Genomic DNA, 17,500 nt, shown 5'->3' with positions numbered 1-17,500 from the left:
ACACCCTAAATTAACTTGTCACGACCCTCGAGAAACTGTAGCCAAACAGATTCTGTGTCCAATGCTTCTAATCTGCTATTTTCAACTCTTGTTCCTCAGCTTGATTGTTTCCCACACACACCCATACCTCTATAATCTATCAATTTAAAGTGTTAGACAAGTCAGCAATGGCCCCCTCAATCGAGTTGGCTGTTGTAACCATTCCGGCCCCTGAGAGATGTACCCCATCCTTTGCATACATATCACGTTTGCCAAAAAATTTGTCCCAGTTATCAATGAATGGGATTGCAAATTCCTTGCAGTACCTGTCTAGCCAGGAATTTACACCAATTGCCCTATACATCCATTCACTGCCCACTCCCTGTCTAGGCAAGATGCTACATATGATTGAGACCCCTCCCTTAGACCTAATTACATTTATGGTTGAAGTGTGCTTATCCAGCAGCTCTTGTCTCCTGCCCTTCCTGATATCATTTCCACCAGCACTAAGACAGATGATGGGCTTGTTCCCATTACCTGATATAATATTATCCAACTTGTTGACGATGTCATCAACACCAGCTCCTGGGAAACACACTCTCTGTTTAATGTTCCTGTCTCTGTTACAGAAAGCACAGTCCAAATATCTTACCTGTGAGTCACCCACAACCAGAATGTTCTTACTGAAGTACACTCATCCTGGAGAATAGAGAATCGATTTCCTACCCTCAGATATTCTCTGTTAAGCTTTCTTATCTTGATACTTCTACCTTTAGTAGAGACCACATTCCACTTGAAGCAGTTGCCACTCTTCAACTCATTGCTGGTAACCTTTTCATCCACACTGATTCCATCCTTTTTCCATCCACTCCCAAATCCATCTAGGCAAATTTTCAGCTTCCTATTTTCCTCTTGGAGAAGTAGAATCTCCTTCTTCAACACTTTAAGCTGAGATTTCAAAACACTACAGCAAGCCATGGTGCTCTATAATGCTCCACACTAATCTCCCAGACAGCTAGGACAGGATGATCTTTTGTGACCACTGACCTCGGTGGGGGGGGGAGACATTTAAAACATTAATTTTTGGGATAAGAGCAAAATTTTTTCAACTTCCACATTCAGAGTAAAATGTAGCTCTGTCAGTGTTATCCTCATGATTAAAGACTTATAACTGTATTTTTGTTTGAAGAATTCAGTTAATAGGTTAATTTTTGTATGTCAAGTAATGCATCTCATACAAAAACTTACATAGATTTTATAAGATGAGTAGTGATACCATTATGATATACAGCCAGGTCTCGGTTAGTGCATATATGAATAGTGCAAATTTCAATTTAGTGCAAAATTAATGTTAGTTTTTCCCAACACACTTCAGATCATGCACAAAAAATTAATATAATTTGAATAGTATGACTTCAAATAATGAGATCATTTTATAGGATTCATTATTCACATTAACCAAGACCTAGTTATACAGAACATTAGACTTAGGAATATTAAGTCCAAAATGGTTATTTTAATTCTTCATTGCTAGTGAAAGCATAAATATTGTTCTAGTAAAAAAGAGGGAAAAATGACAATGTATTGAGTGTATATAGAATGTAATAAAGCTTTTTCTTTCTTATATTGTTCTGCATAATTCCAATTTTTTTTCTAGGTGCCTTGAGTGATGTGAATTCCATATATAACGACCCTCATCAGTATGATGGTGATATGGATGACACCAGTATGTCTTCTCGTGCTTCTTCCAGAATATTTGATTCCGATGCAATCATTTCATTTGATCAGATTAATGCATATTATGAGTCAGAGTATGATAACTATCGTCCAAGTGCAATAGCCTCGGATGGCTTTGATACAGAACCATTATCTGATGTGGATTTGGATGGTATTGACGGAATTAATTTACAAAATATTAGATCAATGTCAGAAAGTATTACAAGAAACTTTGGACAGCCAAGAAGTGAGACTGATGTGGACAGTGATGTATGATATTGGGTTAAGTCTTTAATGGAAGACTATTGTATCGAAACTACAGTATAAATACATGAATGTGGGTTTGTTCATAAGCTCATTAATGGTTTATGACTTATAAATAATCAAGAACTAAATCTGCTGTACAGATGTGCCCAGTCCAAGGCACAAGCATGGAGTGGCACATTTGTTTGTACTATTTCTGTGGCAGTTGATCTACAGATATATAGTAAGGTGTAACATTACATGTTTCACATATGCATATGAAAATCTTGAACATGTGCATAAATTAATGCACAATTGTTTAAAAAATTTAATGTCTTTGTAGCAAAACCGGGTTGTTAAACCTACAATTGATGTGGGTGCTCTGTAGGGTTTATAATACTGTGGTATTTATTGTGTTGAGGAAATGCAATGGATTCATACATTAGTAGGTAAAATTACTAAATTAGTTAAGTGTTACCAATTCAACTGGGGAATGTATTATATGTTTAATGTTTCAGGTTATATTAGTGTGCCAGTCAGAGCCTGAGGTTGTTAGAATGTACATTATTTTGTGAAAACATAAATGTATTAGATGCCTGTAAGCTTCAGTTTAATAGAGGGGTAATATGATATTAATATTTGTTATATGTAATGATGTCATTTATAAATTACAATGATGAATATTTTGAGAGGCAATCAAATGTTACCGCAGTGACTGTGTTGAAGTGGCCTACACCACCACCAACCTGCCCTCACCCTTGCCACACAGCCTTGCCTATAATTCTATAGTGAATTGACTTATATAGATATTATTTTTCAGTTTTTTGTGTCAACCAAAAATATTAATGCTAGTGGAATCTCTACTCTCTGTATATGTTCATTCTTTGCCTTCTGTGGATAACTGATTTTGGCTTAAAACTGAGGTATCCACCACCTAATCAAGACTCATGTGGAAAAATAAATGATTATAATAAAATACACTTGTATACAAGACAAAAATAATGGGTAATCCTTCCATGTTACCTTGTATATTGATAGTGATGAGAATATTCAGTTTGAGAAGGTGGGTGCTTGAGAAAAAATTATTTATATTTTATTCATTGGGAAGTACTAAATCCATAAGGGTATTCAGAGCCTATGGATGGGAGATTAGGGTGGGGGAGGAAGGAGAGTAATTAAATTTGTTACAAGGAAGAAAAAAGAATCTTATCTTCCTTGAATTAAAAGTCTTTTACCAGAATCAAGGCACTCCCTTTTAAGGGGATCAAGGAAGATGCAAGTAGGAAAGGGAGGACATTGAACTCTTCTTAATGATGCCATTCACACTTTGATTCCCAAATGCATTAGTTTTAATTTTTTCCAAAGTACATGACCATTATGAAAAATTTACGTAGGTGGAGGTAGAAAAAAAAAAGGATGAAAATGAGTGAGGTGAGGAAAGATGGAGGGGATGATACACTAAAGGCAAGAGAATAATAAAAGTGGGGATGTCCACAGTTATAGCTACAAATAACATGGATGTGTGAGTGCTGGTTGCATTACTAGGAGCATAGGTCTCAAACTGAGGGAGTGCAATTTGTTAATCAGTCATGAGAATTGCTTTCTTGAACCCAAGTGATTTTGAGCAATGCTTGAGCTTTCCATTTTATTTCATTGTGAATAATGTGCACATTCATGATCTACTGAATGGTAAAACATAGATAAGATCCATGCTTATCACAACAGGACTGATGAAAAATAAATGTAACTTATTTGAGGTGGTGATACAAGTAGCACCAAGGCTGTGGCAGGTGGAAATCCACTCAGTGTGTGCATGTCTCTTAAGATGAGCAGTGATGCCATTATGATATACAAAACATCAGACTCATGAATATTAAGCCCCAGACAGTTTTTTTAGTTCTTCATTGCTAGTGAAAGCATAAATATTGTTCTTGTAAAAAGAGGGAAAAAATGAAAATGTATTGAGTATATATTGATTTTAGGGCCTCTGCTACTATTGCCAATACACACATTCATTCTTGCCTGCCTGCAATGCAAATGATACTTTTCAACAAAACTGTTTGGATATTTGAGGTTAGTTAAAATTAAAATAAAAGTGGCAGATGGTAAAGATTCCACTTCATTATTCTTATTACTTTAAGTATAGTTATCAAAGAGGTTTAGTAAATCTTATTTGAAGTACAGTGCTGAATCTTTGTTTCCTTTATGATTTATCATAAGGATTTTACTAGGAGGCTATGCTAAATTTTTGTTTAATTTGCTTTTAATTTACACTACATGTGTATAAATCATTTTGGTGATAATAATTCTAGGTTTTTATAGTATGAAAGATTATTGTATATATTACTGCAAAGAAGTTTTAGGACAGTATTAGACATTGTGAACTGGTTAAGAAAATAGTAAGGTTGTTAACTCTTTGAACTTTGAATGAATATAGTTACACAAGAAATTTCCTTGTTTGACTAGTTAAGATGACAGCAAAAACTTACAAGAGTAGTAATCCACAGTCAGGGTAGTGTTTGCTATGCTGACATGATTCATATAATAGTTGTTCCAATCTGTTGTTAAAGTGAACACACAGCTATTGGATGTTCAGTGGTTATTACAGTCAAATGTCTCCAATCCAGCAAGCATAGGATCAAGTAGATAATTTACAAAAGATTTTTCTGGTCTACATGCGTAATATAGTCAAGAAAACCTGCTGGTAAATAACTATTAATGCATACCTCAGTACTCCAAATGAAAATTAACTATAGAATCTTTTTGTATAAATAAATGTATGTACAATATTTATCTAGATTTCCCTCTCTCTTTCTCTACAAGTAAACAAAACACTACAGGTAGATGTTAAATTTAACTAGACAATAGCAGTGTCATCTGCCAACAAGGATCCTGCATGCACATGCATCTTCACACACATACTCAAAAAAGGCCAAGCATCTTTCGACAAGTGCCTTCAATAACTGGTAACTAGCCCATAAACACACACACAAAATAGGCCAAATATCTACTGACAAGTGACTTTTGACAATCTATAACTAACAAAAATCAGACACACGCATGCAGAACAGGCCATGTGTCTATTGACAAGCAGTGCCATTGACAACCAATAACTAACATACACGTCAGCTACAGAAATGTTAAGATATATTATTCAGTCTGAGGGTGGTCAAGAAATGGAATAATCTCCATGAAGATGTGGAGGCAGTGGCCATACATAGTTGTAAGAGTAGGCACAACAGGGCTAGGAGGAAGTATATCTGGCAAGTGGCAAGTTGAGAGCTGAAGCCATCAGCTGAGACTTGACTTCTGCAACCATATGTAGGCACGTGCACACACACACACACACACACACACACACACACACACACACACACACACACACACACACACACACACACACACACACACACACACACACACACACACATACACACACATACACACACACACACACACACACACACACACAGGGAAGTCAGTAGATGACATGATGGAATATGTGGCAAGAATATGCAAGGAAGCTGAGGAGAGGTTTGTACCCAAGGGTAACAGAAATAATGAAAAAGCGAGGATGAGCCCGTGGTTCACCCAAAGGTGCAGGGAGGCCAAAACCAAGTGTGCTAGGGAATGGAAGAAGTATAGAAGGCAAAAGACCCAGGAGAATAAGGAGAGCAGTCTTAGAGCCAGAAATGAACATGCACAGGTAAGAAGGGAGGCCCAAAGACAATACGAGAATAACATAGCAACGAAAGCCAAATCTGACTCAGAGCTGTTGTACAGCCACATCAGGAGGAAAACAACAGTCAAGGACCAGGTAATCAGGCTTAGGAAGGAAGGAGGGGAGGTCACAATAAATGACCATGAAGTATGTGATGAGCTCAACATGAGATTCAAAGAAGTGTTCACAGAGGAGATAGAAGGGCCTCCAGAAAGGCGGAGCGGTGGGGTACACCATCAAGTGTTGGATACAATACATTCAACCAAGGAAGAAGTGAAGAGGCTGCTAAGTGAGCTAGATACCTTAAAGGCGATGGGGCCGGATAACATCTCTCCGTGGATCCTGAGAGAGGGAGCAGAGGTGCTTTGTGTACCACTAACAACTATCTTCAACACATCTATCAAAACAGGGTGACTACTGGAAGTATGGAAGACAGCAAATGCAATCCCAGTTTTTAAAAAGGAGACAGACACGAAGCATTAAACTACAGACCAGTGTCACTGACATGTATAGTATGCAAGGTCTTGGAGAAAATTATCAGGAAAAGAGTGGTGGAGCACCTAGAAAGAAATGAGCTTATTAACGACAGCCAGCATGGTTTCAGGGACGGGAAATCCTGTGTCACAAACCTACTGGAGTTCTATGACAGGGTGATGGCAGTAAGACAAGAGAGAGAGGGGTGGGTAGATTGCATTTTCTTGGACTGTAAGAAGGCATTTGACACAGTTCCACACAAAAGATTAGTGCAAAAGCTGGAGGACCAGGCAGAGACAACAGGGAAGGCACTACAATGGATCAGGGAATACCTATCAGGAAGACATCAGCGAGTCATGGTACATGGCGAGGTGTCAGAGTGGGTACCTATAATGAGTGGGGTGCCACAGGGATCATTCCTAGGATTGGTGCTGTTTCTGGTATTTGTGAACGACATGACGGAAGGAATAGACTCCAGAGTGTCACTGTTTGTGGATGATGTGAAGTTGATGAGAAAAATTCAATTGGACAAGGACCAGGCAGAACTACAGGGGGATCTAGACAACAGGCTGCAGGCCTGGTTCAGCAAATGGCTCCTGAAGTTCAACCCCACCATGTGCAAAGTCAAGAAGATTGGGGAAGGGCAAAGAAGACCACAGAGTACAATCTAGTGGGCCAGAGCCTACAAACCTCACTCAAGGAAAAGGATCTTGGGGTGAATATAACACTGGGCACATCTCTTGAGGCGCACATCAACCAAATAACTGCTGCAGCATACGGGCACTTAGGAAACCTAAGAACAGCATTCCAACATCTAAACAAGGAGTCATTCAAGACCCTGTACACTGTGTATGTTAGGCCCATATTGGAGTATGCAGCACCAGTTTGGAACCCTCACCTAGCCAAGCATGTGAGAAAACTAGAAAAAGTGCAAAGGTTTACAACAAGACTAGTCCCAGAGCTATGAGGAGAAGCTAAGGGAAATTGACTTGATGACACTGGAAGACAAGAGAGATAGGGGGGATATGATAATGACATATAAAATACAGAGATGAATCGACAAGGTGGACAGGGTCACAGTTGGAAGTTGAAGACTCAGATGAATCACAGGGACATTAGAAAGTATTTCTTCAGTCACAGAGTTGTCAGGAAGTGGAATAGTCTGGGAAGTGATGTAGTTGAGGCAGGATCCATAGCTTTAAGAAGAGGTAAGATAAAGCTCATGGAGCATGAAGAGTGACCCAGTAGCGACCAGTGAAGAGGCAGGGCCAGGAGCTATGATTCGATCCCTGCAACCATAACTAGGTGAGTACACACACTCACATGGGAGCTGAGTCTCGACCCCTGCAACCACAATTAGGTGAGTATACACACACACACATAGGAAGGACTCCAGGAAGTCAGAATAGGGAGGTACACCAACAAGTGCTGGATGAAATAAACACAACCGAGGAGGGGGTGAAGAAGCTGCTATGTTAACTTGATACCTCAAAGGCGGTGGGGCCAGTCAACATCTCTCTGTGGATCCTTAGAGAGGGAGCAGAAATGCTGTGTGTGCCACTAACAAAAATCTTTAACATATCCATTGAAACTGGGCAATTACCTGAGATATGGAAGATGGCAAATGTAGTCTCAATTTTTGAGAAAGGAGACAGACACAGGGCATTAACCCCTTGTCTGTCAATCCCCAAATCCTGAGGTGTCTCCTGGTGTCGAAAAATTTTTGAAAAAAAAAAAAAATTCTTATGAAATGATAGAGAATCTTTTCCCGATGGTAAGACACCAAAAGAACAAAATTTGATGGAAAACTTACGGAATTACGCTCTCGCGAAGTTAGTGACCTTGGCGATATTTACAAATCAGCGATTTCACCCACTTTGAGCCCTATCTTTAGCTAATTCCATTGTTCCAGTTGACCAAGCTCATAGATATTTCTTTAGTACTCCATTTGTTCTATCAATTGAGTACAAGAAACTGCCCATTTACTGATTTCAACTACCCAATAACATGGTCAGAAATTTGCAATCATGCCAATTTCAAAATAGGGTCCAGAATGAACAATGCAGACATTCCTGACTCTACAATAACATTTTCTTTGTTCATCAGTCACATCTCCAGGCCCCTCTGATATTACTCTTGCTTTCTATTTTGAATTTTTATTCAAACAAAAAATAGAAGATTTACTGTTATGCAGACTACTGCAATATTGTAATTGTATAAATAATGTCAACCCATTCATGACTGCATATTAGAATGGCTAGTTCAACATTTATTGGACAATGACATCATTTGTTTACTTTTGAGCATCGCCATACCACAAAGCCGGTGTTTTAATCCACAAAAATGGTCGGATTTTTTTTTCTCATGCACTGCATGCTGCAGGATTTTTTTTATATGGTGCACACTGACCACATGACCCATTCTCTCACATGTAGGCCTACCAGCTTTCTCCTGCTTGATTTGAAGCCACTAGAATTTATGAGTATATATACACGTCAAACACGGTGGCTCGTAAGACGTATATATACACCTACCATCCGACTTACGACCTGCTCGACATACGACCTTTCGACTTACGACCTTGTTTTCAATGCCAAATTTCTGGGAAATAAACAACTGTTTGTATTGTACAGTGTTTATCCTAAACCTTACAGTATAAAATACAGTACTAACAGCATAAAAAGTAAAGTAAAAAATGAAATACCAAAATAAAACAATAAAATAAAGTCATTACAAAAATGTGATGTTGACATTCAGTAGTAAGGTTCGACTTACGTCCATTTCGACTTACTACCGGTTTCTCGGAACCGAACTCGGTTGTAAGTCGGATGGTACATGTATGACCGAAACAGTCAAAGAATTAAACTTCAGACCTGTGTCACTGATGTGTATAATATGCAAAGTCATGGAGAAGATTGTCAGGAGGAGAGTGGTGGAGCACCTAGAAAGACACAAACTTATAAACAACAACCAACATGGTTTCAGGGAAGGAAAATCCTGTGTCACAAACGAACTGAAGTTTTATGACAAGGTAACAGAAGTAAGATGACAGAGAGGGGTGGATAGATTACATTTTTTTGGACTGCAAGAAGGCCTTTGACACAGTTCCTCACAAGAGGTTAATGCAATCAGGTATGCATAACAGGAAAAGCACTGCAATGGATCAGAGAATATCTGATAGGGAGGCAATAACGAGGCATAGTATGTGACGATGTGTCAAAGTGGGCGTCTGTGAGGAGCAGGGCTCCACAGGGGCGAATCCTAGGACCTGTGCTGTGTTTGGTATATGCGAATGACATGACTAAAGGGATGTACTCACAATTGTCACTATTTGCAGTTGATGTGAAGTTAATGAGGAGAATTAAATAGGATGAGGATCAGGCAGGACTACAAAGAGACCTGTACAGGCTACAAGCCTGGTCCAGCAACTGGCTCCTTGAATTTAACCTTGCCAAATGCAAAGTCATGAAGATCGGGGAAAGGCAAAGAAGACCGCAGACTGAGTATAGTCTAGATGGCCAAAGACTGCAAACCTCCCTCAAGGGAAAAGATCTTGGAGTGAGTATAATACTGAGCATATCTCCTCAAGTGCACATCAACCAGATAACTACTACAGCATATGGGCACCTGGAAACCTAATAATAGCATTCCAATACCTCAATAAGGAATCGTTCAAGATTGTACACGATGTACATCAGGCCCATGTTGGAGTATGCAGCACCAGTTTGGAATCCACACCTGGACAAGCATGTCAAGAAATTAGAGAAAGTGCAACGGTTTACAACAAGACTAGTCCCAGAAAAAAAAAGGTTAAGGGAAATTAGCTTGATGACACTGGAGGACAGGAGGGTTAGGAGGAGACATGATAATGACATAAAATACTGCAAGGAATTGACAAGGTGGACAAAGACAGGATGTTCCAGAGATGGGACACAGAAACAAGGGGTCACAGTTGAAAGTTGAAGACTCTGATGAATCATAGGGATGTTAGGAAGTATAGTGGACCCTCGACTAACACTATTAATCCGTTCCCGAGAGCTCATCGTTAGTCAAAATTATCGTTAGTCAAGTTAATTTTCCCCATAAGAAATAATGGAAATCAAATTAATCCGTGTAGGACACCCCAAAGTATGAAAAAAAATTGTTTTTACCACATGAAATATTAATTTTAATACACACAAACTGAAGAAGACATGCACAGTTACATGACACTTACCTTTATTGAAGATCTGGTGATGATTGATGGGATGGGAGGAGGGGAAAGTGTTGATGGTCTTAGTGTTTAGAAGGGGAATCCCCTTCCATTAGGATTTGAGGTGGCTAGTCCTTTTCCAGGGTTACTTCCCTTCCCTTTAAATTTCTCAAACCAACCTTTGCTGGCCTTAACCCTTTGAGGGTTTCGGCCGTACTAGTACGGCTTACGACCCAGGGTTTTTGACGTACTAGTACGCCTAAATTCCAGTGCCTTCAAATCTAATGAGAGAAAGCTGGTAGGCCTACATATGAAAGAATGGGTCTATGGGGTCAGTGTGCACAGTATAAAAAAAATCCTGCAGCACACAGTGCGTAATGAGAAAAAAAAAACTTTGACCGTGTTTTTGGAATAAAACAGCGACTTTGCACTGTATTGTCATATGGTATTTATTGTTGTATTCTAGTTTTCTTGGTCTCATTTTATAGAATGGAAGACATATTACAGAAATTGAGGTGATTTTGGTTTTACAATGAAAAGTACCTTGAAATTGAGCGCAAAGTAGCAGAAATGTTCGATTTTTATCAAAGTTCAAAAGTAAACAAATCATGCCAAGCTTCCAATACACATCAACTGGTGAGTCTAATATTCTTTCACAAGTGCGCTGATATTATTTATGCCATTTCTACACTAATGCAGTAGTCTGCATAACAGTAAATCTTCTATTTTTTGTAAGAATAAAAATTCAAAGTGGAAAGCCAAAGAAATATAAGAGAGGCCTGGGGATGTGACTAACGAACAGAGAACTTGTTATTTTAGTGCCAGGAATGACTTTTTTGTTTATTCTGGACCCTATTCGGAAATTGGCATCTTTTGAAATTTGTGTGAAATTGGCAAAATTGCTACATTCTGACCACTTTATTGGATGGTTGAAATTGGTAAATGGGTGGTTTCTTATACTCATTCGATAGAAAAAATGGAGTTCTAGCAAAATAGTTATGATTTTTGTCGACTAGTACATTGGAATTGGTCGAAAATAGGGCTCAAAGTGGGGAAAATCGCCGATACGTAAACATCGTCAAGACCGCTAACTTCGCAAGAGCATAATTCCATAAGTTTTCCATCAAATTTCATAATTTTGGTGTCATTATGATCGGGAAAAGATTCTCTATATTTTCATAAGAATTTTTTTTTTTTTTTTTTTTTGAAATTTGGCCGACCCTGAGAACAAGTTTCGGAGAGGGCCTGTCGACCCTCAAAGGGTTAAATTCACTCACATCACCACTAGTTGCTGGCATTTTTTTAATTAAATCGTCATGCAACTTATTAGCCTTTTCACATATGATCGCTTGAGAGATGCTATCTCCTGCTATCTGTTTTTCGCTTATCCACACCAATAACAGTTTCTCAACATCTTCGAGTACTTGCGAGCTCAGTTTCGAAAACATAGTTGCACCTTTGGCAAGAACAGCTTCCTTGATTGCCGTTTTCTTGGCCACAATAGTAGCGATGGTTGATTGGGGTTTTGTGTACAACCTGGCCAACTCGGAGACACGCACTCCACTTTCATACTTAGCAATGATCTCTTTCTTCATATCCATAGTAATTCTCACCCTTTTTGCTGTAGGGTTGGCACTAGAAGTTTTCTTGGGGCCCATGGTGACTTATTTTGCAGGTGCGATCACTAAAAAGGCTGTGATAATATGAAATGTTCCGATTGTATGCTTGGAAGCGACCGTGGTGGCAGGCTGGCTTGTAAACACTGGCCAGAAGTGGACGTGTCTCAGACGGAACGAATAGTGTTGGTCGAGTTTTTTAGCACTAGTCGAGGCAAAAATTTTGTATTAAAATGTATCGCTAGTAGAATTTATCGTTAATCGATGCCATCGTTGGTCGAGGGTCCACTGTATTTCTTCAGTCATAGAGTTGCCAGGAAGTGGAAAAGCCTAGAAAGTAATGTAGTGGAGGCAGGAACCATACATAAAGCTCATGGAGCAGGGAGAGAGAGGACCTATTAGCAATCAGTGAAGAGGCGGGGCCAGGAGCTATGAATCGACCCCTGCAACCACAAATAAGTTAGTACACACACATACACATATATACATACATACACACATACAGTGGACCCTCGAGTAACGACATCGGCTAGCGATACAACGGATATCGATGCATTTTAGCGTAAAACTATTGGCTCGCCCAACAATGAAAAACCTGGTTAAGGACAATCATCCTGAATGTGTTCGCCTGTCTGTCCAGCCTGAGTACGCCTCAGCTGCCCTGCCTTCAGCTAGTGTGTCATTGTTTACAAGCCAGTGCAGACGGTTCCACACATACATTCAATACATTTTCTATTACTCCATTGTTTTTAGTGCTTGTAACTGCTAAATAAGCCACCATGGGCCCAAAGAAAGCTTCTAGTGCCAACCCTGTGGTAAAAAGGGGGAGAAATACTATCAAACTGAAGAAAGACATAATTACAAAGTATGAAAGTGGAGTGCGTGCTTCTGAACTGGCCAGGTTGTATAACAAGCCCCAATCAACCATTGCTACTATCTTGGCCAACAGAAAGGCAATCAAGGAAGCTGTTGTTGCAAAAGGTGCAAGTATGCTTACAAAACAGAGATTGCAAATACTCAAAGATGTGGAGAGACTGTTATTGGTGTGGCTCAACGACAAACAATTATCAGGAAATAGTGTTTCACAGTCAATCATATGTGAAAAGACACGGTAGTTGCATGCGGATCTCATTAAAAAAATGCCTGGAACTAGTAATGTTAGTGAATTTAAGACCAGCAAAGGTTGGTTTGAGAGATTTTAGAATCGTAGTGGCATATACAGTGTGATAAGGCATGGTGAGGCTGCCAGTTGTGACCAAAAAGTGGCTGAAAAATATGTGCAGGAATTCCAGGAGTACATAGACAATGAAAAATTAAAAATCCAACAAGTGTTTAGTTGTGATGAAACAGGCCTGTTTTAGAATAAAATGCCATACAGGACCTACATTACACAGGAGGAAAAAGCACTCCCAGGACACAAGGCGATGAAAGACAGGCTAACTTTAATGTTTTGTAGTAATGCTAGTGGTGATTGCAAAGTGAAGCCTTTACTCATGTATCACTCTGAAACTCCCAGAGTGTTCAAGAAAAACAGTGTTGTCAAGGCTAATTTGTGTGTGATGTGGAGGGCAAACAGTAAGGCATGGGTCACTAGGGACATTTTCCATGATTGGTTCTATCATGTGTTTCGCCCCACTGTACAAAAATACCTCAAGTGCCTCCTGGAATTAGACAGTGCTTCTGCTCATCCTCAGACTTGCAAAAGCGAATTGTGGGGGAGTTGAACTTTATTAAAGTTTTTGCCTCCTAACACCACTCCTCTCCTCCAGCCCATGGACCAGCAGGTCATTTCAAATTTCAAAAAACTGTATGCCAAAGCAGTTTCAAAAGTGCTTTGAAGTGATCTCATACACTGAATTGACCCTAAGAGAGTTTTGGAAAGATCACTTTAGTATCCTCAGTTGCATAAACCTTATAGGTAAGTCTTGGGAGGGAGTGACTTGCAGGACTTTGAACTCTGCTTGGAGAAAACTGTGGCCACAATGTGTACAAGAGAGGGATTTTGAAAGGTTTGGGGCTAACCCTCAGGAGCCTATACCAGTTGTGGAATCTTTTGTGTTATTGGGGAAGTCCATGGGGTTGGAGGTTAGTGGGGAGGATGTGGAAGAGTTGGTGGAGGATGACAATGAAGAACTAACCACTGATGAGCTGCAAGAGCATCTGCAACAGCAAGAGACCACAACTGAGGAAATTGCTTCAGAGGAGGGGAGAGAGAGATAGAGGAAGTTGCCTTCTTCAACGATTAACCCTTTGAGGGTTTTCGTCGTACTAGTACGTCTTACGCGTAGGGGTTTTTGACGTACTAGTACGCATAAATTCTAGCAGCCTCAAATCTCGCGCGAAAAGGCTGATAGGCCTAGGTGTGAGAGAATGGGTCTGCGTGGTCAGTGTGCGCGGTAGAAAAAAAATCTGGGACCCAGTGGTGCATTGTGGGAATGCCCTCTTAGTAAACAATGTCCACCATGCCTCGCGGTAAGAAGCTCCTCACTCCTCGGCGAATTGGGACACTTTTGTTCCCCAGTGACAGTTCTAATAGTGATGGAAGTGCCAGTGAAGATGAGTTTCGTGGTTTTAGTGAGGTTTTGACCGAAACTAATGACCATAATATCGGTAATAGTGAAGAAAACCCAGACGACCCTCAGCCTTCCACCTCTGGTGCTGGGCCCTCGTGTTCACGTTCAGTTGTTCCAGAACCCAAGAGGAAACTTCTATTTTCCCAAATCCCAGACTCAGATGAGAGCATGGGTGATGATAGTGATAGTGAATATGAACTACAAGCTCTTCAAACTAGTTCCAGTAGTGATAGTGAAGTGCAATATTCCCCAGTGAAGCGTCAGTATATACGACGATATATGCGCTCTGGAAGTGTGCCATATGCTATTCCAAGGGGAAGGAGTGTATCTCAGAGTACATCCCGTGGCTGTACAACAGGAACAGACAGTGAAAATGACGAAGATACTGTTGCAATTGGGATGGAAAATGTGCGTGGTGGTAGTGGTGCCGGCGGTGAGGCACCAGCAGTGGGCCATGCTGCCACCCACGCTGCCACCCACGCCGCTGCCTCAGCTGATCTAGAACAAAGGCCACCATCCCCCACTCCCCCACCACACCAGCCTCCACAACCACAACCTCCACAACCACAACCTCCACAACCACAACCACCTGTCATTGTCCAGTACCCACCAGCAGACCGCACCTGGGATTGGCAGGAAGCTGTCAATTTTGTTCCAAATCCCCACCAGTTTGATGGCAGCCAAAGTGGAATACGGCCATCTTGTGCACTTGGGAACAATGCCACTGAACTGGAATGTTTCGAGTTATTCTTTGACGAACCACTGATGAAAAGTATTGTCATGGAAAGCAACACATACTACGAGTACACCATGGCAAACACAATACTTTCACCAAAATCACGTCTACACCAATGGAAGGAGGCAACTGTGGCTGAGCTGTATCTTTTCTTTGCCACAATAATGCTTATGCCACATGTGTATAAGCACAAAGTGAAATCATACTGGTCAACAGACCCCCTGATTGCAACACCAGGTTTCAGTGATATAATGCCAGTGAATCGATTTGTGCTAATGTTACGTATGCTTCACTTCTCAGATGAAACCAGGCCTGACAGAACTGACAGGTTATATAAGATTAGGAATGTGTTTGTGTATCTGAAACAGAAATTCAGTACTCATTTTTATCCCTTCAGGAAGCTTGTAATTGACGAGTCTTTGATTCTGTTCAAAGGAAGACTCTCTTTCAAGCAGTACATACCAAGCAAGAGGAAACGCTTTGGTATAAAGTTGTTTGTGCTTTGTGATTGTTACAGTGGTCTGGTATTGGATATTATTGTGTACACTGGAAGTTATACATTGCAAAATACCAGGAAGTTATTGGGCATCTCAGGTGATGTGGTTCGAACAATGATAGAACCATACCTTGGTAAGGGGCATATATTATATACAGATAACTGGTACACAAGCCCCTCACTCAGTGATTTTTTGCGAGTGAACATGACAGATGTGTGTGGCACAGTGCGTGCAAATCGAAAACATATGCCCAGGTTTGATGCTGGCACTCGCAGAGGTGAGGTGCAGGCGTTTGCTGCCAATGACATCATGGCATTTCGGTGGCATGACAAACGAGATGTCACACTGTTGTCATCAATTCACCCTAATGAAATGGCAGACAGTGGCAGGCAGCATAGAGAGAGAAATGAACCCATTCTAAAACCTGCAGCTGTGATTGATTACACCTTCAACATGCGTTCAGTGGACAAATGTGACATGCAGATTGGGTTTGCTGATTGTGTTCGCAAGAGTTATAAGTGGTACATCAAACTGTTTTTCCATCTTCTGGACATTTCCATGCTCAATGCTTATAATATGTATAAGATGAGCACCAGAAACAAACCACAGTACGGCGAATTCTGTTTGTCTGTCATCAGACAAATAGTATTCAAGTACCAAGGAAATACACCTGCAATTGACCGCCCACCAAATTATCAACAACTACCTGCTCGTCTGAAGCATGGTGATCACTTCCTGGTAAAACTGCCTGCTACTGCTTTGAAGAAAAAGGCTCAGAAGAGGTGTTACGTCTGTTCACATACAAAAAAAACGCCCACGACAACGCAGAGACACTCGTTTTATGTGTGAGGAGTGCAAAACTCCACTGTGCATGACACCATGTTTCAAAGAGTTCCACAGGCTGCAGAACTTCTAGAAACATGTCCTGTGACTGTATATGTGTATATAAAATATAGAAAAATAGTAATAAACAACATTTCATATTGTTTGTTTGTGTAAATATTTTCTGTAAACAAAATAATGACAACAGTGTTTACGCCCTTATTGTGTAGTATTGAAAAAGAAATAACTTACAAAATACTGATCATGTTGGCCTCAGAGGCCATAAAAGTTACTCAGAAAAAGAAAAATTGAAAAAAAATTGAAAATAGTACATAAAAAAGTAAATAGAAAAATACCGGGTGACGGCAGTCGGCGATGTTACCATATGTTGTTCAATTTTGGGAAATTTCACACCTCCATATCTCGGTAAGTATTGACGCTAAAATTTTTTTGTTTAGCCTATAATGTTTAGAAAAAAATACTCTATTTTTTCATAAGAAAAAATAATTTTTTTTTTTTTTGAAATTTGGCCGACCCTGAGAACGAGTTTCGGAGAGGGCCTGTCGACCCTCAAAGGGTTAAGGACATTTGTACAATGTGGACGAAGATACAAGCCTTTATGGATGAACATCACCCTGACACAGCTATTGCAAGCCATGCTGGTGACTTTTAGAATGACAATGTTGTGGCCCATTTTAGGAAAATCTTAAAGGAATGCTAGAAACAGAGCTCTACAGACAGATATTTGGTGCGACAGAGGGTCAGTGACTGTCAAGTTGTCCCCAGTGGCATTAAAAAAGAAGGGAAGTAACCCCGGAAAAGGAATTGCTACACAAAGTCCTTATGGAAGGGGGTTCCCCTTCCAAACAATAATACACTTCCATCATCTCCACTCCTCCCATCTCATCACTCATCACTACATCTTTAATAA

At 40.1% G+C, this 17,500-nt stretch overlaps 1 protein-coding gene across 12 annotated transcripts in view; it reads left to right on the top strand.

Moving 5' to 3' along the window:
- LOC128698394 (adenylate cyclase type 1) overlaps positions 1-2,754 on the top strand; it is a 1,819,232-nt gene extending 1,816,478 nt beyond the window's left edge. For all 12 annotated transcript variants that reach the window (XM_070085014.1, XM_070085006.1, XM_070085009.1 and 9 more), the window contains one exon: positions 1,637-2,754. In XM_070085014.1, coding sequence (XP_069941115.1) covers positions 1,637-1,971 — 335 coding nt within the window. In that variant the 3' untranslated portion in view covers positions 1,972-2,754. The remainder of the gene's footprint in view (positions 1-1,636) is intronic.
- The last annotated feature ends 14,746 nt before the right edge of the window (positions 2,755-17,500 follow it).

This window comes from Cherax quadricarinatus, chromosome 14 (assembly GCF_038502225.1).
Source record: "Cherax quadricarinatus isolate ZL_2023a chromosome 14, ASM3850222v1, whole genome shotgun sequence".
Taxonomy (NCBI): Eukaryota; Metazoa; Arthropoda; class Malacostraca; order Decapoda; family Parastacidae; genus Cherax; species Cherax quadricarinatus.
The sequence above is the reverse complement of the archived record's forward strand: the minus strand, read 5'-3'. Positions and strand labels throughout refer to the sequence as shown.